Below are 24,452 nucleotides of genomic sequence, written 5' to 3' on the forward strand. Positions count from 1 at the left end.
AAAGGAAATAAAAGCGACGTTCCTGCGTTACATTAAAAAAAGACAATTTTTTTTTTTAACCGAAAGTAAGGAGCGACATTAAAACTTAAAACGAACAGAAATTAATCCGTGTATGAAAGGGCTGTTCCCTCCTCAATGCCCTGCTCTTTATGCTAAAGTTTTTTACTGTTTAAAAAGTAGAGTTGAGAGGCAGAGTCAAACTTAAGCGTAAAGATTATTATGTTGTACCATCGACAAATGACCAAAAACGGTAAATCTATTTACCGCAGAATCAAACTTAAGCGTAAAGATTATTATGTTGTACCATCGACAAATGACCAAAAACGGTAAATCTATTTACGTTTTTATTCGGGTCAAACTTTCATAATTAATCAATTGATGAAGTTATTTTGTTGGTACTCTCTTAGTAATGAAGTTAAAAAGAAAACAAAAGCGACGTTCCTGTGTAACATATGAAGTTATTTTGTTGGTGCTCTCTTAGTAATGAAGTTAAGAAGAAAACAAAGGTGACGTTCCTGTGTTACATATGAAGTTATTTTGCTGGTGCTCTCTTAGTAATGATGTTAAAAAGAAAATAAAAGCGACGTTCCTGCGTTACATTAAAAAAGACAAGTTTTTTTTAACCGAAAGTAAGGAGCGACATTAAAACTTAAAACGAACAGAAATTAATCCGTGCATGAAAGGGCTGTTCCCTCCTCAATGCCCTGCTCTTTATGCTAAAGTTTTTTACTGTTTAAAAAGTAGAGTTGAGAGGCAGAGTCAAACTTAAGCGTAAAGATTATTATGTTGTACCATCTGCAAATGACCAAAAACGGTAAATCTATTTAGGTTTTTATTCGGGTCGAACTTTCATAATTAATCAATTGATGAAGTTATTTTGTTGGTGCTCTATTAGTAATGAAGTTAAAAAGAAAAGAAAAGCGACGTTCCTATGTTACATATGAAGTTATTTTGCTGGTGCTCTCTTAGCAATGAGGTTAAAAAGAAAACAAAAGCGAAGTTCCTGTGTTACATATGAAGTTATTTTGCTGGTGCTCTCTTAGCAATGAAGTTAAAAAGAAAACAAAAGCGAAGTTCCTGTGTTACATATGAAATTATTTTGCTAGTGCTCTCTTAGCAATGAAGTTAAAAAGAAAACAAAAGCGACGTTCCTGTGTTACATATGAAGTTATTTTGCTGGTGCTCTCTTAGCAATGAAGTTAAAAAGAAAACAAAAGTGACGTTCCTGTGTTACATATGAAGTTATTTTGCTGGTGCTCTCTTAGCAATGAAATTAAAAAGAAAACAAAAGCGAAGTTCCTGTGTTACATATGAAGTTATTTTGCTGGTACTCTCTTAGTAATGAAGTTAAAAAGAAAACAAAAGCGACGTTCCTATGTTACAGATCATTGTAATGTAGTATATCTTTTTTAGGCCCTTACTTCTTTCTTTTACACAATTCTTTTTTTTCAGAATTACAGTTAAAGAAAAAAAAATGGTAACATTTTAATTTTTGAGGTTATCCCTGCTACGCAAGGATAGGCTGTTGTACCCTCTATGTGCAAAACCTCACGATTCTCATTTTGTCATCTACTCTTGTATATTACCGTCGTCAGCTTAAAATTCGCATATCGTCGATTTCAGATTTTCAAACAGTTCGTGGCAACGAACGAAGTAAAGAGCGACCCGGCTCAATAGTAACCAAAACTCTAAAAAATTTTTGATACCAATGGCTACATCAAAAGAATTGCATTTTAATGCTGATTTGAAATATACGAGTTTCATCAAGTTTAGTCTTACCCATCAAAAGTTGAGAGCCTGAGAAAATTTGCGTTATTTTAGAAAATAGGGGGAAACACCCCCTAAAAGCCATAGAATCTTAACGAAAATCACACTATCAGATTCAGCGTATCAGAGTACTCTACTGTAGAAGTTTCAAGCTCCTATCTATAAAAATGTGGAATTTTGTATGATGCGTGTTTATTTGTTTGTTTGTATGTTTTTTTCCCTAGGCGTGATCGTATCGACCCAGTTGTCCTAGAATGTTGCGAGAGGGCTCATTCTAACGGAAATGAAAAGTTCTAGTGCCCTTTTTAAGTGACCAAAAAAGTTGGAGGGCAACTAGGCCCCCTCCCACGCTAATCATTTTCCCAAAGTCAAAGGATCAAAATTCTGAGATAGCCATTTTATTCAGCGTAGTCGAAAAAATGTCTTTGGGGACGACTTATTCCCCCACAGTCCCAGTGGAAGGGGCTACAAGTTACAAACTTTGACCAGTGCTTACATATAGTAATGCTTATTGGGAAGTGTGCAGGCATTTTCAGGAGGATTTTTTTGGTTGGGGGGACAGGTTGAGAAGAGGGGGATAGGCTGGGGGAACTTTCCATCGAGGAATTTGTCATGGTGGAAGAAAATTTCCATGAAGGGAGCGCAGGATTTACTAGCATTATTTAAAAAAAAACAAAGAAAAAATAAATATGAAAAAGTTTTTTTTCAGCTGGAAGTAAGGAGCAGCATTAAAACTTAAAACGAACAGAAATTATTACCCATATGAGGGGCTCACCTCCTCCTAATATCCCGCTCTTTACGCTAAAGTATTTTTAGTAATTTCAACTATTTATTCTACGGCTTTTGTGATTCAGGGGCCATTCTTAATGAATTGGGACAAAATTTAAGCTTTAGTGTAAAGAGCGAGGTACTGACGAGGGGGCGAACCCCCTCATATATGTAATAAAAACATGAGAATACAAAACTTCTTTACGTAAGCTAACTTTTACTAATAAAAAGATTCGTAAAAAATTAAAAGTTCTAGTTGCCTTTTTAATTGGCCAAAAAATCGGAGGGCAACTAGGCTTCCTCCCCTGCTCTTTCTTCTCAAAATCATTCGGTCAAAATTATGAGACAGCCATTTAGCCAAAAAAAATAAAGATGCAAATTTCGTTTTAATTATTCCTCTGCGGAGAGCCAAAATCAAAACATGCATTGATTCAAAAAGGTTCGGAAATTAAATAAAAAAACAAGTTTTTTTAACTGAAAGTAAGGAGCGACATTAAAACTTAAAACGAACAGAAATTACTTCGTATATGAAAGGGGCTGCTTCCTCACCAACGCCCCGCTCTTTACGCTAAAATTTTTTACTGTTTTAAAAAGAAGAGTTGAGAGAAAGAGTCAAACTTTAGCGTAAAGAGCGGGGCGTTGGTGAGGAGGCAGCCCCTTTTATATACGAAGTAATTTCTGTTCGTTTTAAGTTTTAATGTCGCTCCTTACTTTCAGTTAAAAAAACTTGTTTTTATTTAGTTTTATAAGGAGGTGTATTTCCACCGTCCCGATTATTTGAAATTTGATTCGCATATATGCAGGAAAACATCTGGTGTCTAACAAATTTTAAAAGAGATTTGATGGGACATTTGATGGGGATTTGATGCAAAAAAAAACTAAAAATTTTCAATACAGAAAAATTAATAAAGCAGTTAGAGCTTAAAGGAGGCTTAATTGATCTTTTCAAAGGGATTGAGTGAACTACAAAAAATGTTTTGTTTTGCGCCATTTTTGAACCTCGAATGGAAACAAGATTTGGTACTTGTGTCTCATAGCCACCACACTCAAGTTCTGTCAAGAAGTGAAGTTTGGTTAATGTTAATAAAATAACCGGGTTTTCAGACAATGGGGTGAAATCCATTTAGTTTGCGATCTGTGTTCATAGAAAACAGCGTCTGACCATGGATGTTACAATGGCAATTTGGGATTTGCCAAGGACTGAAGGGGCTGACTCAAGGACTGAAGAGGCAATTAAACTTTTCCAGGATAAGGATGTGTTGCCCAAAACCAAACAGGGCGTGAATGTATCTAGCAGAGTACATGCCGGGGATAGCAGTAACGACAGAAGGCAGAGCTAATTTCAACGCGATTCTTAATGACATTTCTGCGTTCTGGGCGCATATTTCTAAGTTGTAGTTTTCATAATTTTGTTGATAAAGTATTATATTTTCATCATATTTCGTTTTATTTCATTAGCATTAACCAAACTTCCCTTCTAGACATAACTTGAATGTTGCGGCTACAAGACACAAGTACCCAAGATTTAAAACAGCAATTAGAAATTAAGAGAAGAGCAAAACAGAAAAGGATCAAACGCAAAAATTGCATAACACAAGTTGTCAAGCCCATTGTTATTTCCTCAATAAAGAAGTTTGAAGTTTATTTTTCTTCTTCAAACTTTCTAATTACACAGTTCAAGGAACTGAAAGTAAGGAGTGACTTTGCTAAAAGTAACTGAAACTTAAAAAAAAATTGCAGCAGCATAAAGGAAGGTTTAAATTTGTTTAATTTCTGAAAAGGGGGTAGAAACCTATTTTAATGAGGGTTGCACTATGAGATAGAGTATGTCAGGGAATCTTTCTACAGATATTTCAAACCTCTACCTATTAAAATGTGAGACTTCGTATTTTCACCGAGAAGGAGGATTAGAGATACGTATTTGCTCGATGTTGTTTTTTTCTTCTTTAGTGTTGATTTTTTCAAACCAATCATCGAAGAACATCGAGAGAAGGCCCATTTGAACTGAAACTGCAAGTCCTGGAGTTCTTTTTAAGCAATAAAGGAGATTTCGCCATTAATAGCGGTGTTTTCAGTCATCTTGTGGCGCAAAACTATTACGGAGATCCGAAATACCCTCATTGAAAATTTGAGTTAGCCAATCGATTTAAAATTTTCAAAAACTATACATTGAGCTTTCCTGTTTTAGAGGCCATAATGCTACACCACGGTACAATCGCTCCTAAAGATGCACATACAAAATAAGCAGTTATCACAGAAAATTATTTTAAGCATTCGTTTAAATGAATTGGTCCCTTTGAGGCTGCATAAAATTATGCAGGAGGGTAAACAACTGTGCATCAGCTACTATAGAGGAGAATCAGAAGTGGGCTGGTGGGAGTGGGGTTATTAAAATATCAAAGTGACTTCTTCGGGCTCTGGGGGGTTGTGTCATCCTGGAAGTATTGTTATATGATCTTTGGACTATTTTGATCAAAATGGCTACCTCACACTTTTGATCAGATACAACTGGGGAAGAGAGGATGCCAGGAGGGAGCAAGTTGCCCTTCTATCACTTTTGACACTCAAAAAAGGCACTAGAGCTCCTGATTTCCGATCAAATGAGCTCCCTCCGAAGTTTATACGATCCCCTCTTAAATAAAAACCTTATATGTAAATAATAGGCAATTAGTATAACTTATAGCTCTTGTCCTGAATCTTCCTGGGGGGGGTCATCATTCCCAAAGACATAATTATGGAGATTGGAAGTGTTTAGGGAAATGAAAGGAGTAAGGGGGGAGATTGGTTGCTCTCCGATCCCTTTTGACTCTTAAAAAAGGCACTAGAACTTTCAACTTCCAAATGAATGAGTTCTTTTCAAAGTTTTGGTGACAAATCCTTCTATACTTACTATCCTTCTATACGAAGTGCCTTGGTCAGGAAAAAAAACTCATTATACCCACATCGCTCTTTACTTACTCAGTACTTCTACACTGCCTATGATATCGGTTAACATGGTTATTTAGTTTCTTTTTTTTTATGGAGAACAACATGTTTTAATATTCTTTAAGAAGACATTATAAAATGCACAAAAATACTAAAATGAGGAATATTTCCATTTGAATCTTGGTAAATACAAAGGTTCTAGTAGCACGCTCCTCCAGTTGTAAATACCTGGTAGTGCTCACGATGGCTTTTCCACCCCTTCCACCTTTTTAAAGGTAACCATATGAATTCAATCTTTTATATTGCACTTAAAATTTTTCTGCAACAAGAGGGGAGCTACCACCCTGCAGCACCCATAGTACAGTCATAGTCCAAAATATTATTAGAAAATTTGGTAGATTAGCGATTCAATTTTAGCCCCTTCCCAGTCTTTCTTCTATGTTTATGTGAAGCGTAACTGGAAGTTTGAAAACTTCAAATTTCTCCTCAAAACCGTGCTTTTAACGCTTAAACTTTACCTGTTTAAAGTACTAAAAACTTTAATGTCAAGATCGAGGGATTGATAAGGGGCAGCCCCCTCATATACAGCCTAATTTCTGTTTGTTTTAGGTTTTGATGTTGCTTCTTACTTCCAGTTGAAAAACTCGTTATGTTTTTCTATTTTATGACAAACAAGATGTATCAGTAACATCTGACAGCTTTTTTAGAAAAAAAGAAATAAAAAGTGTTAATAAAAAATAAAAATTTGATGAGTGTCCTACAGGCATTTAAAAAAAAAATCCTTCTTTCACTTTATTATGTGGTTAACAAAATAATTCCAACAATAAATTATTTAAGAAAGGATAAATGATAAAAATCCTTCTGAACCATTTCTAGCGCATAGGGCGTCAAATCGATATTTCAGTTGCTGGGTCTTTTTTACAGGGACAAGTAGAATGCTTTTCACCCAACCTTCCCGGGTTCCTTATTGCCAAGCAGAGCAGCAATCAATAATTACACTAATAATAAATATTTAAAATACTTTATAAAAATATTTAACATTTAACCCTAGAAAAAAAACCTGAAAATCATAAAAGCCATAGAAACATTTAATAATAAAGGACATTGACTTTTACCAAGACTCTGCTATCACCAGATCCAGCAGTTTCTAGGGTACCTCCTAGCCAAGAATTTTCCAAAATGTCAGTGACCATGCTGTATGCACTCCCACTATCGGTTGGGTAACTCACCATTTGTCCAGTTTTTGGATCTATAAGATAAGTGGTAAAAAAAAAAAAAATGCTAATAGACAAATTAAAATAGAATCCAAGATTGTCTCCTGTTGCTCAGAGATAAGAATACACTAGGGGAGCTCCATTTGCCAAACTGACAGAACGAAAACATTTAAATCTACGGTAACAACTAAAAAGTGAGGAAAGTACTCAGAGACCAGAATCAAGTTCACCACTTGAAAAAAAAAATGGTGTAAAATATGTAAAAATATATGTAAAAAAACATAGAATTAATTATAAATACCAAAAAAACATTAATTGATTTTTTCATCTTCGCTGTTTTTACTATTACTTCACTTTAAGCCGATGGCACAATGCCCACTTTTGCTACAAGTGTGCAAATTTCATAATTAGAGGATGCTCTGCGTATAAAATATGGAAGGGGCTCGAGGGGGAGGGCACAGGGAACAGTAATTAAATTGTAAAATTTATCACCTTCTCCCCCCCCCCCTTCGAGTCATCCTCAAATCCTATAATAAAGGTAAGTTATTACAAGAAATTATTCAAGTTTAATAGGCCCTGGTAAGGCAGTTTATAAAAATATACATGTACAATATGTTTATAAGAGATACTCCCCTTTAAAAATGCCTAGCTGTACCCATGGCTAAGCTATTCACAGATTATTTTATTATCAACGGAAAATAGCTTTCCGTAAAATGGCTTGATTTGTGTCCCAGATTTCCTCATGGGTCGCGTTAAGGCCCTCTCCCTCATATATCCAGTGACCAGTTCTTTATATGATGCTCGATCGTGAGCTTGTTTGAGAAGGCATAAGAGGTCGTCTCCGAAGTTGTTTCGCAATCTCTTTGTAGGTCTTCAAGGTGGGCGACTACCGTGGACCCTTCCTTCAAATGTAACTTTTAGCAGCCACGATATTTCCGTTCCATGTATGTAACCCAGCCACTTGTGTTGCTATTATTGCAATTTCTGGGGTATAGAAGTTTCCTGCTTCATTTGCTTTCAAATTGATCTGTTTGGGATTCTGTCATGAAACGTAACATCAGCTATGCGACTGAGACATTTGGTCTCGAAAGCAGAAATTCTGCATTCGTCATCGACTTTTAGTGTCCACGTTTCACAAGCGTACGTGACCACATGGTCGATTAACGGATCAAAAAGTCTGAACTTAAATTACAGTGGCAGGTGCTTATTTTTAAAGAAAGGGTCGTCTTTAAGTTTTAAGGGGGGGTCGTCTTGAAGTTCACCCTCTAAGGCAAATCTTGGTTTTAGGTTATCCGAAAAGACGCTGTCTGATAATAGTAGGCTCCCTGCGTGCACTAATTGGGTTACTGGCTCAACTTCTTCGCTAGTTGAAACTACAGGAACAAGGTGGGGAGTTCAGTTCTTTTGTCGTGTGCATAACTTTTGTTTTCTTTTGGGTTTATTCCCATGCCAAAGCTATTTGATGCAAATTCAGGCTAAGAGGCTTAAGCCTGTAGGCTGGACTCAGTTTTTTCTAGATTGTTGAGGTCGACGGCATAATCTAGGGTGTTGATAATAACACCGCTTACTCCTACGTTGGGCTCAATCAGAGACAGTTTGAGCTTGAAATTTTTTGGAGAAAGAATGCAACTTTACAGAACGCTTCAGGTTGTTGCAGACTCTTCTGTTTGGCCTTCCAGGGTCCGAAAGCAGCTAGGGTAGTTGTGGTACATGTTTTTGATCCTATTGAATGCATTTTCAGGAACATCACAGCTGGCCAGTATATACCACAGTCTATATCCCCATGCTGGATCGAAGAATAGCTGGAGGATTTCTTTGACAATTTTAAAGTACTTTTCTACGAGTTGCCCTACTAATAAAATATGAACAATGATAAATCGTCCAGGGTGGAAACCAGCCTGAAAATCGCTGATGATATGGTTTGCCATGGCTCTGAGCCTGGTTAGAAGAATCACTGTTATGACTTGCTGGGTGGCATGTAAGAATCATAGGCCAATAGTTTTCACAGCCATTTTTAGGTCTTTTATTGTGGAGTAGCAATGATCGTCTTCGACTTCTTTTTGGGAAACGGCCAGTTGACCACACTGAAACAAGCTACTTTATAAAGTATATCCTCTAGCAAAGGGCACCCAACTTTGAGCACGTCGGTGGAGATACCATCAAGGTCGGCAGCGTTATTGTTCTTGACCACACTTGACCTCTTTTACCTCACTTTATTGTGGAGGGTTGGGGTCGCTTTCAGGTTTGGGATACTGATAGCATCTTAGGGTTGCAGGTAAGTGGTGGATTCAAGTTATCTTTGAATTGGCTTCTTCATCGTTCTTTAATACCCTCGCTGTCATTCCGGAGCCTACCACTTTTGTCCTGGACATTAGTGGCGGCGGGGATTTTTCTTTTCGCAGAGATTTCGTTGACTGTTCTGTTAATTTAGTTGTTCATATAGTTTATGAGGGCTGTCCGGATCCGTTGTATCCACTTATACATGTCCCTGCTTCTCCGGTCCTCCTTGTTCCAAACCTGTCGTTTTTGGTCCCAAAGATCGACGACTTCATCTTTGATCCAAGACTTCTCTGTTTTATGTTTGTGACCTAAGATTTCATTAGCTGTATCGAGGATTTCAGTGTCCAATTTCTGGACTAGAGCATATGTGATGTCAGGGGTTAATGTTGACTGTAGTGACTCAAGTATAGGGCCAAGACAATCATCTAGTGACAGCAGGAAAGCAGTTCAAAAATTTTACGATAAGGAGAGGGAGGAAGTAGTTTTTTAAATTAATTTCCGTTCTTTTTAATTGCCAAAGTTATATTATTAGTTAATATACTGATTTTTTCTTTGCTTTTCAGATTTTTGGCCAAAGAATTAAAGATCGGATTCTAATTGAAAATTTTAAGCTGCCTAAGGTAACCTGGGCACTGTCTCTGATTGCGTTCAATATAATCATTGTATAACATATTGTTCAATTTAAAATCAAGGTTTGGAACACTTCATGAACTAAGATTTTAATTCAACAGTAATTTATAGGTAATATTGCTCATAGGAGAATTTTTCTAATAAAGAATCTTATCGGATGTTCAAAAGATCACATATGAATGAGAGCAGAATACGAGAATAAATATGTAACAGAGGGATTGCTCAACCCTCTTTATTTTTTGACTCTTTAAACTCTTTTATTTGTGACTTTGACATTGCCGTTTCCTAGGTGTAGTGTGTAAGAGTTGTCATTCTGACTAGGTGAACATGAATGCTTTCCATGAATATGATAATAATCCACGTATTTACATTTAGATTATTAAAAAGGGCAATGAGGAAATGGAAATACAGAAGGAACCGCAGTTTCGGTAGGCTCAGACGCTTCAACTATTCGTAATCAGCTTAACTTTACCCAAGCAGAAATAGAAGAATTTAAAGTGAATCTGATGTAGGACACTCAGAAAAAAGTGACGGAGAAAATTAGTGTGCTAAACGATTCCTCAGTTTGCTATACTATAACTCAACTATAGCTCAACTATAACTCAGCTCAACTATAACTCAGTTTGAAGTATTAAAAGCTATCAGATTTAGACCTATGAGCTCCACTGCCCCAAGCCATTCTATTAACACTGTGGCACCTGTTTTTGTAAAAGTTTGCGGATAAAAAGAAATTGCTAATAGTGTATTTAGAGCTAAGTCAAAGCCAGCTGAATCAGGAATTTTTGTTACGAATCCCTGACACAAAGGAACAAGTCAATCCTAGACGGTGCACGTGGATGTTATGATATAAAAATATTTAGTTAGATCGTTGGCATATTTTTATGCACCAGGAGGGTGATTATGTGCCATTTTCATGCACCAGGATAAGCCCCATAAGAGTGACGTTACTTGCTGGCACATTATGAAATGTTAATTAAGTGGCTGTTTGCTAATTATAATAGATGCAATGTTTTTGATTATTTTTGTGTACCCACACCCTTAGTATCATTTTCTGCGTGGGTGTGTGTGTGTGTGTGTTTTACTATCGCTTTATTATTAATATTATTTTTGTTGTATTTTTTCGTCGTGTCTGTTGGTATGTCTGATGGTGATTAGAATCCGTGGTGGATAGTGATTCAAATAATGCATTGGGAAGACATTTAGAAAATCAGTTCCTGATAAAGAATCGTATTGAAATTCCTATTGGACGTGATGATCTTATGCTTAATCGGTTTAAAACTCTAAGGCAAAGTACGTTTGTCAGCAGTAGGATTCCCATCAATGGTAGCGACGACAAATCCTATGGAGAGCCTCCCATTCCTTTTTTTCTGTCGCAAATCATATGGAGAACGTGGTGCGATTGCTTTTTGGTAGGTAGATCCGACGATAAGGAATAGGGGACATAAGACGACAAGGAATATGGGGTTACTTCTGGTGATAAGGGATAGGAGGCATATGATGAAAGGGGATATGGGGTAATTTTCGAAAAGAAGGGATAGGGGAATACTGGGATATTGACTTGGACCATAGGGCATTTCGTACGACATTGCAATAGCGTGACATTGTGTAGACTATTTCTCACACCCTTTGTCTTGTAAAGACATGCGGTCCAGAGAGGCAAAGTCTAGACGATATCTGACCATTAATCTAGTTCTAGAATCACCTGCGTATCATTCAGACTCCCCACAAAACGAAATTACATGGAAACTATGTTATTATATTTTGCAAGATGTGGTACTATTTCATTTTCTCCCTGGGAGAAACCCCCACAACGAATGTGAAAACACATTCGGTTTCAGATGTGCTATTTTTAGAATTCCAGCAAATCATGTCTGAGCACGTTTAGTATGTTATACATTTTCTTGAATTTAACCATCTTTACGAGATGTCGTAATAAATCAATTTTGAGAGTTCAGCTTTCTATTTTAACGGGAATATCAATTTAGCATTTCTACAAAGTTGTTCGGCATACCATTACACAACTTGTGATTTACACTTTACGATAACATGGGTTTTTTGACAGTCATTACCTATCACTCAATTTCTGAAGGCTTTTAGGTTCATCTTTTTCATATTATTGGTATTTCTTAGTTAAAGGGCGCGTGGCTTTCTATCCCGTTTCAGGAGCTTTCTTTTGTCTTTCGGGGGATTTCCTTAGCAGCCCCACTTTCTTTCAGTAGCTAGTTTCTGGAGCAGCTCAAGCACATATCAATCTATTCTCTTAATTTTTGGAGGATTATATGAAATATTCAGGAGCTTTCTTTTGTCTTTCGGGGGATTTCCTTAGCAGCCCCACTTTCTTTCGGTAGCTAGTTTCTGGAATAGCTCAAGCACATATCAATCTATTCTCGTAATTTTTGGAGGATTATGTAAAATATGCAGAAGTTTCGGCATTTTTGATTGTTTTATTTATGAACTAGGTCTATTCATAGGAAGGGAGCCAACATTACTAGACCTTTTGCCAGTTTTGAACGAAATCGTTAGAAATTTCAATTTCCCTTCCAAATAACGTCCAAAAATCATCCAGATGTAATATAGGAGTGACATTTTCTGGGGGGATTTTCTGAGGGGACGTCTAGCAGACTTTGAGAAAAGCGTACGATATGGATAGCAAGGGTGTCAATAACTTTCCGCTTATTCCAGAAATAAAAACATGCGAAAGGCCTTTCTCATGTTCAGGTCTAAAAGCGATAGGATGCCTCGCTAATTCAAGCCATGTTATACGTGGACGACTTACATAAAGTGTTTTAAGTAGAATACCCCTTGACCATCCTGAAGTTCCAGCTGGATAAAACATTGGGTAGGTAAAGGGCTCCACGCGATGGTCGGTATTTTTTAAATGACATGATTTTTGCCACGTTGTTTTACAACCATTTCATTTGGTGGAAAACTCCGGTTGGTCTGCATTAAGAGTAAGCACAGCGCTAACTTCATTACATGCAAGAGAGTTGAACTGTCTAAAATCTACACCATCTGACAATGAGAGGTACGTTTGGAGGTTGATGTCCCAATGAAGCAGCAAGTTGATTTGCATCATCCTCCACTTCTCGCATTTTGTCGTAACCTCTGGCATAGTCGTTCGGGTCTCTCAATATTTCTTCCAAGAGATTCAAAAGATTACGAGAAATCACATAATTTAAAGGATGTGCAAGGCGTTCCACAACTGCTTCATTGGGGTCTTAAAAGTACATTTGGCCACATGAAGGTGGCTCAATATCACCTTCAGTAAGTTTGTGACGGATGTGTCGCTAAACTGATTTGGTGATAAATTTGTCCAGCTACTTTAAAGCTAAATATGTTCCGACTATTTATGATTTGATCATCGCTTACGTTGAATGAAGCTAGAGCAGAACACGATTTCAAGTTTCGAATGCATTAATGAAACTCTTCAGAGAGCAAGTGACATCCTAAAAAAGGCAAAACAATTCATTTGAATTATCATTGTTTGCTAATCTTTCTTCCAGAAAATGGAGGGCTCCACGGTGAATACAAGCAACATTGAAGGGTCCCAAAGACTTATATGTAACATTTACTCAGTCTGTGGCCTATTGTTTCTGAGTTCCTGGACCTAGCTTTGTTCCTAAATAGTGGTGTTAGCCGTGCCCTTGATTGGGGACTAATGTATTGAACGTAGGCACTGGCCTGGATGATAATCTTATGCTCTTTTCGGTAAGATCGTTTATTATATTTTTATATAAATATGGGGAAGAGAAAGAAGCAGAAAAGAAAAAAAATTGTCGATGGCACATCAAACCACTCCATGTTTGAAATTTTGGATGCACCAAGTGGTTTAAATCCAGTGTTTTCGAAAGCTAATGATGAGTTATCTTCAAAATCTTTGGCTGATAATTTCACTCAGATGTTGGACATTGTAAAAAAAAAAATCCTTAAAAGATTTTGGAGTCAATTGATGGTAGATTTAAACCTTTGGAATGCCGTATTTATACAGTGGAATCTGGACATACACATTTAAACACATAAGTTAATTGTTGATGCTGAAGTTACTAGTGTGAAAAGTGAAGTTGATTAACTCAAGAAACATCTCTCTGTGTTGTCTCGGAAGAGGCTCGTTTCTTCAGAGATTTTATCTCTATTTTATCAAACCGCCTTATGTCTCTTGAATGTCTAGCTAATTACAGCGACCTTATTGTGTGGAATGTTCGGCGTGAAAGCCAAAATAAAGCTTAAGTCATTTTTGAAAAAAAATGTGAGGACGGTCTGCAGATGTCTGAACTATCGGAGTTCTCTATTGTGATGGTAAAGAAGGAGAAACAATTTTTTAAGGTGAATGTTCGGTCATCTGATGCTAAGGTGAACATATTAAAAAGATATAAAAGGCTGAAAAGCAAGTCAGTAGCTAATCACATTAACAATCATTTGAATGAAAATCTATCTATTTCTATTCGTGTTGGTCGAAGAAGTTATTTGCAATGAAAGATACTTTGACTCCACTAGGTATATCGTCCTGGGTTTCCAAATCTGTTCCGTCAGTTATACGTATCGAAAAATAAATGGAGTGAAAGCTGTGTATAAATGTGATCAATGAAGTCCCGCATTAAGCAAGCCAATATCTTTTGGCGGTGTTCTACGATGAAATTGTAATTATGTAGTATGTCCATGCAGATGCTTTTATTCCCTTTGTTTATATTTTTTCTTTTCAGTGTATATTTGTATATATTGTTTTTGTTGACAAGATTAATTTATGTTAACCAGAAATCTACATAATTTCCCTTTTTTCCCCTTTTCCCTTTTAGTGTGAGTATGTGGTGTGTTTGTGTATGTGTACTGTGTAAGTGTCCAGGAAATAAATATTGAGAATTATGCTAGTTTGAGATTCATTACATCCTTGGCCGATATTGCTGAGGAAAAGCTTAACTTATATTTTTTTTTCTGTTTGTCTATTTTCTTATTCTATTTTCTTTTAATTCGCCTATTGTTTTGTTAAGGATAGTTATTTCAGTCATATTATTGTTGGCTATATTTATTCGTTTTTTGAAGGAAGTTACCAAAGGCTTTTTTAATTTGCATTCGTACCGGGATTCACTGAATAAAATCAAACAGTTCGTGGTAAAGAACTGTAGTAAGGAGCGACCCGGCTCAATAGTAACCGTAACTCTAATAAACGGAATTTTGATACCAATAGTTACATCAAAAGAATCGTATTTTCATGCTGATTATAAATATATGAGTTTCACCAAGTTTAGTCTTACCTATCAAAAGTTAAGAGCCAAAAGAATTTGCCTTTTTTTTAGAAAATAGGGGGAAACACACCCCAAAATTGATAGAATCTTAACGAGAATCCCATCATGAAATTCGGCGTATCAGAGAACCCTACTGTATAAGTTTCAAGCTCCTGTCTATAAAATTGTGGAATTGTGTGTTTTTGCCAGAAGACAGATCACGCATGTTTATTTGTTTTTTGTTGTTTTTCTTTCCAGGGGTAATTGTATCTACCCAGTGGTCCTATAATGCGACGAGAGGGCTCATTCTAACGAAATTAAAAGTTCCAGTGCCCTTTTTAATCGACCCCTCCCACGCTCATATTTTTCCCAAAGTCACCGGATCAAAATTATGAGATAGCCTTATTGTTCAGTATAATCGAAAAATATATGGGGGAGGGAGCTACCTGAAAGGATCTTTCCAAGGGGGAATTTATCATGAAGGAATAGAATTTCCATGAAGGGGGCGCAGGATTTTCTACCATTATTTAAAAAAAAACAATGAAAAATAAATAAAAAAAAAAGCTTTTTCAACTGGAAGTAAGGAGCAGCATTTAAAATTTTAACGAATAGAAATTATTACGTATATAAGGGAGTTCTTCTCCACCTCAATACCTTGCTCTTTATGTTAAAGTAATTTTAGTAATTTTAGAATAAATAGTGAACTATTTATTCTACGGCCTTTGTGATTCAAGGGTCATTCTTATGGAATTGGGACAAGCTTTAGTGCAAAGAGCGAGGTATTGAAGAGGGGGCAAACCCCCATAATATACGTAATAAAAATGTACAAATATAGAACTTCGTTACGTAAGTTAATTCGTAAGTTATATATATTTATTACTAATGTTACGTTCGTAAAAAATAAAAACTTCTAGTTTCCTTTTTAAGTAGCCAAAAATCGGAGGGCAACTAGGCCTCCTCCTCCACCCCTTTTTTTATCAAAATCATCCAATCAAAACTATGAGAAAGCCATTTAGCTAAAAAAAATAAATTATTATACAAATTTGGTTTTAATTATTCATGTGTGGTGAGCCAACACCGAAATAAGCATTAATTCAAAAGCGTTCAGAAATTAAATGAAAAACATTCTTTTTTTTAAGTGCAAGTAAGCAGCAACATTAAAACTTAAAACGAACAGAAATTATTCCGTATATGAAAGGGGATGTCTCCTCTTCAACGCGCCGCTCGTTACCCTAAAGTTTTTTATTGTTTTAAAAAGTAGAGTTGTGAGAAAGAGTAAAACTTTAGCGTAAAGAGCAGGACGTTAAGGAGGGGACAGCCCCTTTCACATTCGGAATAATTTCTGTTTGTTTTAAGTTTTAATGTCGCTCCTTACTTGCAGTTAAAAGAAAATTTTTTTTTATTTAATTGGCTAGTTACGATGACATTTTTTCACTTGATCAGTATCATTTAAGTGATTTTGAATATGTTTGTAGATTTTGATAGATTGCAACCACTTGAGAATAGTTCCTTAATTTGGCTCATTCGGAGCTAATAGATGAAAGTAGAGGGATTGATGATTTTGTTATAGAGGAAAGTAAATAAAAAAAACAGTATGTTATATTAGCCCATTTGATATTTCTGATTTGATGCCTAATGGTTCTTTAACAATTTTCCATTTGAATCGTCAGGGACTACAAAGCAGTGTAACATATTTAAATGTACTATGTATATTTCCTGGAATTCAGATATTAGCTCTAACTGAAACTTGGTTACAGAATCATAATTCTAGTTTATTGGAAATAGGTAATAATCGATTGTGTCTTAAGAAAAGGGAGACTCGTCAGCATGGTGGACTGGGTGCTTACATTAGAAAAGACTTTTTAGTTGTAGAAAGAGACAATTTAAGGGTTGATAGAGGAATAATATTTGAGAGTTTGATATTAGAGGTTAGCAAGGAAACTGAGATGTTTTATTTGGTTGTTGTTTATAGACTTCTGTCATATTCACAGCTTCAACAAGTCGCAGTCAGAAGTAATTGCAGATTTAGGTAGCTGTAGTCATAGTCGCAAACAGTTGCAGTCACAAGTAGTGGTAGTCGTAGCTAGCTACAGTCACAAGCAGTAACAGTCGCAAGTAGTCGCTGTCGCAAGCAGTTAAAGTCAAAGTCAAAAGTAGTCTCAACGTCAGTCTTAGTTTTAAGTTGTTGCAGTCACAGTTGCAGTCAAAGGTAGTCGCAATCACAAGTAGTAATTAGCCTTCACAGAACCACCCATAATCAAACATTCCCAAATTTCCCAATAATAAACTTAATACATGAAGAATACGCAAATTGCATAAATCACAACCCTTGTCTAGGGGATTTTGGGGGTCATGTGATTACCAGAGGCATAGCTATTGGACCTTTTGACAATTCTGAACAAGATACCTTTTTTACCATTTATCAGTTATTTCTTTTTTGGGGGGGGGCACCTTAAAAGTTTGGTGGGTACAGGGCCGGTTACCCTCCAATTAACTTACAACATCCAAATCGTATATCCATTTTTTTAATTTGGGACAAGGGTTCTAAAATTTATAGGCCTTGCCTCGAGGGCTACGTGAGGTAATAACATCCTTGGAAACACAGTTTTTGGACCTTTTAACTATTCTGAAAAATGGTTACCTTAAAATTGTCCTCCAATGACTCTTCAACATCCCCTCAGCATGCCCTGAAAGTTTCAAATTCATACCCTCAGCTGTTCCTAAGATATTGCAGATATGTCCCTTTGATAACCTGCATGAACATATTTTATTTCCCTAAAAACAATCCTGCATATAAACAACCTACAGCTTGCATAGGTTACAGCCCTTGCCCCAGAGGCTTTGAGGGGTCAATTCATCCCTGGAGGCATAGTTAATTGATCATGGGACTATTTTGGGTAAAATGGCTATCTCTAAGTTTCGATTGTATATGTATGGAAGAGGGCAACAAAATAGGCAGTTGAAGGGGGCTGGGCGTCCTGTGATCACTTTTCAACATCCTCCAAAAATACCCCGAAGGTTTCAACTTAATGCCCTCAGTCGTTCTTTAAATATTGCAGTTACGCTCTTTTAATAATCTGAACACACATAGCGTCTTTTGAATTATTTCAACATCCCCCTCAACATTCCTTGAAGTTTCACCTTAATGTCCTTAGCCTTTTTAGACCGAGCCCGGATCAAACATTCCCTGATTTCCCACTAATAGGTCCACCTTATATCGGGAATTTCCCACCTATATGTAAGCAGTGGACAAACTACATAGTTTACAACGCTTGCCCCGAGGGCTGCGGGAAGTCATTTATTCCCTGGAGTCATAGTTATTGGCCTTTTGATTATCCTGAAAATATGGCTGTGACCACCAGTCACTTTCTAACATCCGCCTTAACATGCCCGGAAAATTTCAATCTAACCATCAGCCATTCCTTATATATTGCTGGTATGCCCTTCTGATAACTACCATACAGCTATTTTGGAAAAGTAGGATCCAGCATACCCTCCTTTCCTAGAAAACCAGACCTATATGTAAACAACCGGCAACACTCCTGGCCCCAGAGGGTGAGGGTGATTTCATTACCAGAGGCATAGTTGTTTAACCATTAAAATATCCTAAACACAATGGCTATCTCAAAATTTTGATCAGATGCGTTTTAGGAAAGGGCAGCTAAAAAGGAGAAGGGAGGGGGAACTGATCACTTTGCCTCTTAAAGAGGGCACTAGAAGTTTTTTATTTCAAACTGAATGTTTTCCATAGCCCCTTCGATGTTTATGTGACTAACTCTTCAATATGAAGTGGCTCTGGGGAAAACATAATAAATGATGCATTGAAGGCTTATAACCCATAACTATAGGCAACGCTAGAGTGTTGCCTATACTAAAGGTAGGGCTGTTTTTTCTCTACTGAAAATGGAATGGCAAGGAATCATACAGTTCGTGGTAACGAACTGTAGTAAGGAGCGACCCAGCTCAATAGTAACCGAAACTCTAAAAATTGAATTTTGATACCAATAATTACATTAAATCGCATTTTAATGCTGATTTTGAATATATAGGTTTTATCAAGATCAGTTATACCCATCAAAAGTTACGAGCCTGAGAAAATTTGCCTCATTTTAGAAAATAGGGGGAAACACCCCCTAAAAGTCATACCATCTTAACGAAAATCACACCATCAGATTCAGCGTATCAGAGTTTCAGTTTCAAGTTTCAAGCTCCTATCTACAAAAATGTGGAATTTCGCATTTTTTGCCAGAAGACAGATCACGGATGCGTGTTTATTTGTTTTTTTGTTGTTTTTTTTCCAGGGGTGATCGTATCGACTGAGTAGTCCTAGAATGTCGCGAGAGGGCTCATTCTAACGGAAATTAAAAATTCTAAGTAAGCCCTTTTAAGTAACCAAAAAATTGGAGGGCACCTAGGCCCCCTCCCACGCTAATTTTTTCCCAAAAGTCAGCGGATCAAAATTCTGAGGTAGCCTTTTTATTTATCATAGTCGAAAAACCGAATAGCTATGTCTTTGGGGATGACTTACTCTCCCGCAGTCCCCGTGGGAGGGGCTGCAAGATGCAAACTTTGACCTGTGTTTACATATAGCAATGGTTACTAGAAAGTGTACAGACGTTTTCAGGGGGATTTTTTTTGTTTAGGAGGGAGAGGTGAGGGGGAGGGGGTTACGTGGGAGGATATTTACATGGAGAAACTTCTCTTGGGGGAAGAGAATTTCAATGAAGGGGCGCAGGATTTTCTAGCATTATTTGAAAAAAACAATGAAAAAATAAATATGAAAAGTTTTTTGTACTGAAAGTAAGGAGCAGCATTAAAACTTAAAACGAAAAAAAATTATTAAGCATATAAGGGGTTTATCCCCTCGTTATACCTCACTCTTTACGCTAAAGTATTTTTAGTAATTTCAACTATTTATTCTACGGGCTTTGTGATTCAGAGGTGATTCTTAAGGAATTGGGACAAAATCTAAGCTTTAGTGTTAAAGAGCGACGAAGGTTGAACCCCCTCATATGCGCAAAAAAAATACATACGAATATAGAAGTTCGTTAAGTAAGTTAATTCGTAAGTTACGTATATTTTTTACCAATGAAAACGTTTGTAAAGAAGAATTCTAGTTGCTTTTTTAAGTAGTCAAAAACTTGGAGGGCAACTATGCCTCCTCCCTCGCTCCTTTTTTCTCAAAATCTTCCGAGTAATTGCAATTAATTAATATGCAAATTTCGTTTTAATTGTTTATGCGCGGAGAGCCAAGATCAAAACATGCATTAATTCAAAGACGTCCAGAAATTAAATAAAAAACAAGTTTTTTTAAATGAAAGTAAGAAGCAACATTAAAACTTAAAACGAACAGAAATTACTCCGTATATGAAAGGGGCTTTTCCTCCTTAACGCCCCGCTCTTTACGCTAAAGTTTCTTACTGTTTTAAAAATAGAGTTAAGAGAAAGAGTCAAACTTTAGCGTAAAGAGCGAGGCGTTAAGGAGGAAAAGGCCCTTTCATATACGGTGTAATTTCTGTTCGTTTTAAGTTTTAATGTTGCTCCTTCCTTTCATTTAAAAAAACTTGTTTTCTTATCTATACAATTTAAGGAATAACGTGGTAGGCTTACAAAAATATGTCACAGAGGAAAACCAATGAAAATAAAGCACACTTTTTACAATGAAATGATAAAGAAGTAATCTCTCTTCCTCCATCTCTCTCTCTCTCTCTCTCTCTCTCTCTCTCTCTCTCTCTCTCTCTCTCTCTCTCTCTCTCTCTCTCTCTCTCTCTCTCTCTCTCTCTCTCTCCCTCTTTGATTCTGCCTACTTACTCCCAATCAGAAGGGGGCTGCAGGAATCTCCACCTAGGGCACCAAAAGTGCATTTGTAAACAACACCAGGCTCATTAGCAGATATGCTTGGAAACGTAGAATTAGCTGCAGGGGCTGACACTAGAAACCTGAAAAATTAAATCATAGAGAGATGCGATTTCTAAATACCTCAAGAATATATACAAGACATTTCTTTTTCACATAAGTATAAGGTACTATTTGTTACCCAAGCATATATATATATATATATATATATATATATATATATATATATATATATATATATATATATATATATATATATATATATATATATATATATATATATATATATATATATATATATATATATATATATATATATATATATATATATATATATATATATATATATATATATATATATATTATATATATATATATATATATATATATATATATATATACATATATATATATATATATATACATATATGTATATATATATGTATATATATATATATATGTATATATATATATATATACATATATATATAAATATATATATATATATATATATATATATATATATATATATATATATATATATATACATATATGTATATATATATGTATATATATATATATATATATATATATATATATATATATATATATATATATATATATATATATATATATATATATATATATACATATATATATAAATATATATATATATATATATATATATATATATATATATATATATATATATATATATATATATATATATATATATATATATATATATATATATATATATATATATATATATATATATATATATATATATATATATATATATATATATATATATATATATATATATATATATATATATATATATATATATATATATATATATATATACGCATATATATATATATATATATATATATATATATATATATATATATATATATATATATATATATATATATATATATATATATATACAAGCATATAATATATATATATATATATATATATATATATATATATATATATATATATATATATATATATATATATATATATGATGTATGGTGGACCCCAGGCGCAAATTATCATGTAGCTGATACTAAGTTTTTTGAAAAAAATGTACGGGTTTCTTGGTCAAAGAACTATTTCTCAAAGTTTTGAGCCAATTGAATATCCAGCATCAAATATGCACCTTTTAACCATGATACAACCTAGGCATATATTTAAAAACTGGGCAACTTGCACAAATTTAAGGCCCTTACACCATTGGCTAGGAGGTTCATGTTATACCCAGAGGCATATTTGTTGAACCTCTCGATTATTTTGAATAAAAAAGAAAAAAATTGATGTATGTCTTCGGACAAAAGTGGGAGCCAAAAATGGCACGAGAGCAGGGTTGGTTACCCCCCAAACACTCTCAACTCTTAAAAAGGGCACTAGAATTTCAAATGGCCTTTTACGTAAGACCTCTTCAAAGTTTCTATAACTATCCCTTCCATGCGAAGTGGCCTGGGGAAAAAACAATAGTGCATAAAACAGCTTCACTCTTCACACAGGTAGCACTACTTCACTGCCTAAGAAAAATCATTCTTTTGTTATTAAATCAAATAACCTACGTTAAATTATTGCTTTACTAATTATCGAACAATTTATAAATAAAAACCTGGCGCTCATGCAGGATTTGAGGAAGAGGGAGTTTTGGAACAGCAGAAAGAAGTAAATTCTGTGAAGAAAACTACAAAAGTTACCAGTTGTGACAGGGCTACAAAGGTGTATCTCAGATTTCTGTTGGGGGCGAGGGTATTTTTTCTAGAGTTTTTTTACAAGCAAAAAACTTTCGAAAACGCAATCAAAATTTGTTTACATGCATTTTCGTTACTTCTTCACTAGTCAGACAAAATTCAAGTGGAGAGAGGGTTTATTAAATCAATTAAATTAACTTACATAAACTCATTAGATTCAGTGTTCATTTGAGGTAAATACTTGACACTATACCCGAAATGGGAATTACTTCCCACGTTAACACTTCGACTTGGATCATCATATATTATCGGATGGACTATGTCAATATTGAAGCAAATAATAATATCACAAAGTATCACAAAAAACACAATCACTTTTAACATTTTTATGGCTTTCACGGCTCTAACTCATCACGTTTTTACGGTTTACACTGTTTTGTAGATTTTTCCTTCTAGCGTAGGTTGTCGCTTCCTGTGTGACTATTTGTCTTATCATAATCAATAACGTAAGTATTTGAAAGCTACGAAGGCTAGAAGATAAGGTCTATTTTCTTTGTCCAAGTATATCTATGAAAAAATTTATATTCTTGCGCTGAAATTAAAATGGCATTTCCGATGCCATTTTAAGGTAACTTTCCTTTCGACGTAACTTACCGTTCAAGGTAAGTTTCCAATGTCCGATTTCTGTAACGATTCGTCAAGAATGACAAAAATATATTATAGTACCAAGGACGGTGAAAATGCAACCTGATTTTTGAATTGGTCAAGTGAATTATTAAAAAGCCGTGTGTATCTTCAATAATTTGGAAAAAGCTCGGAATTTCAAATTTTAATGAAAAAGATTTCCATATACGGTAAACAAACACAGATTTTATAGAGAGGTTCACTAAATGAAAAATTAGCGAAAAATTGCAAACAAACATAATGCCGCCTAACGGCGTCAGAGGGTGTAGCTTTTTTTTTCAAGGTTAGGTCAAACAGTTCGTGGTAAGCAACTGTAAGTAAGGAGTGATGCGACTCTATAGTAAGTTTAATGTTACGAGCGCAGTTAAGAGCCTTAGAAAATTTCCCTACTTTTTGAAAAAGAGGGAAATAACCCCCAAGACGTCAAGTGATCTTAATAAAAATCACGCCATCAGATTCAACATATCATAGACCCTTACTGTAGAGGTGTCAAGCTCTTATATACAAAAATGTGCAATTCTGCATTTTTACCAGAAGTAAGATCACGGATGTGTGTTGTTTTTTTATTCCCAGGGGTAACCATACTGAACTAGTTCAGTATGGCAGCGAGGCAGCGGCACCGGTAGCGAGGGCAGGGTTGCCATGCCCCTCCTTTTAGAAATTTGGAACAATAAAGTAATTATAAGGAAACCAAAGGAAAGAGAGCAGAATAAGGAAAAACCATGGAAAAAAACGTGTATTGCCCTATTGTTGGCTTTCTGCCAATAAATTTTGACCGTTAATAAAGAAAGTATAAGTTCTAATTCGTGACTGAGTGAGCCCTTTCCAGGTTTCCACAAACAATTTTTCTATACAATTTGGTTGGAGCAACAACAGTAAGTAAATAAAGATTCTTGTCGATAACGAAAGTATAAAAGCCTAAATATTGATAAGATTCAATCAAAGAATCAGCTTTTTATGGTGATCCTAAATATGAATTTGTTTATCAGTACTTAGTGCAGTTACTAATGCACAAGAAAGTTCGGATAATTATGGAAAACACAAGGAGAAAAACTTAATAAGGGGCAATTTTGGTAAAAATATGCTGTCAACTTATGCTGCATTGCAAGAGTTCATAACTGTCGATATTGTTAAAAAATATCAATCCAGCGCTTCGGCATTGCTTAACTTAACTAAGTGCTGGAGGTTTATATCTTAGTTTTTGTAAGTAGGCTATTGTTTTGTGTAGTTTTCGTAATTACTTGCTTTTTTCATTTTTATAGGCTATGCTTTTTGTAGTCCCTAACTTTCATTGAATAAAAAGGGAAAACGAAAACAAGTTTTTTCTACTGAAAATAAGGAGCGACATTGAAAATTAAAACAAACAGAAATTACTACGTATATGAGGG

At 35.2% G+C, this 24,452-nt stretch overlaps 1 protein-coding gene across 1 annotated transcript in view; it reads right to left on the reverse strand.

The window, feature by feature from the left end:
- LOC136030959 (integrin alpha-4-like) overlaps positions 1-22,875 on the reverse strand; it is a 122,084-nt gene extending 99,209 nt beyond the window's left edge. The window contains exons 1-3 of the mRNA XM_065710102.1: positions 22,583-22,875; positions 20,615-20,742; positions 6,576-6,709 (exon numbers count right to left, since the gene is read on the reverse strand). Coding sequence (XP_065566174.1) covers positions 6,576-6,709; positions 20,615-20,742; positions 22,583-22,764 — 444 coding nt within the window. The 5' untranslated portion in view covers positions 22,765-22,875. The remainder of the gene's footprint in view (positions 1-6,575; positions 6,710-20,614; positions 20,743-22,582) is intronic.
- Positions 22,876-24,452: the final 1,577 nt, after the last annotated feature.

Source organism: Artemia franciscana, chromosome 9 (assembly GCF_032884065.1).
Source record: "Artemia franciscana chromosome 9, ASM3288406v1, whole genome shotgun sequence".
NCBI lineage: Eukaryota > Metazoa > Arthropoda > Branchiopoda > Anostraca > Artemiidae > Artemia > Artemia franciscana.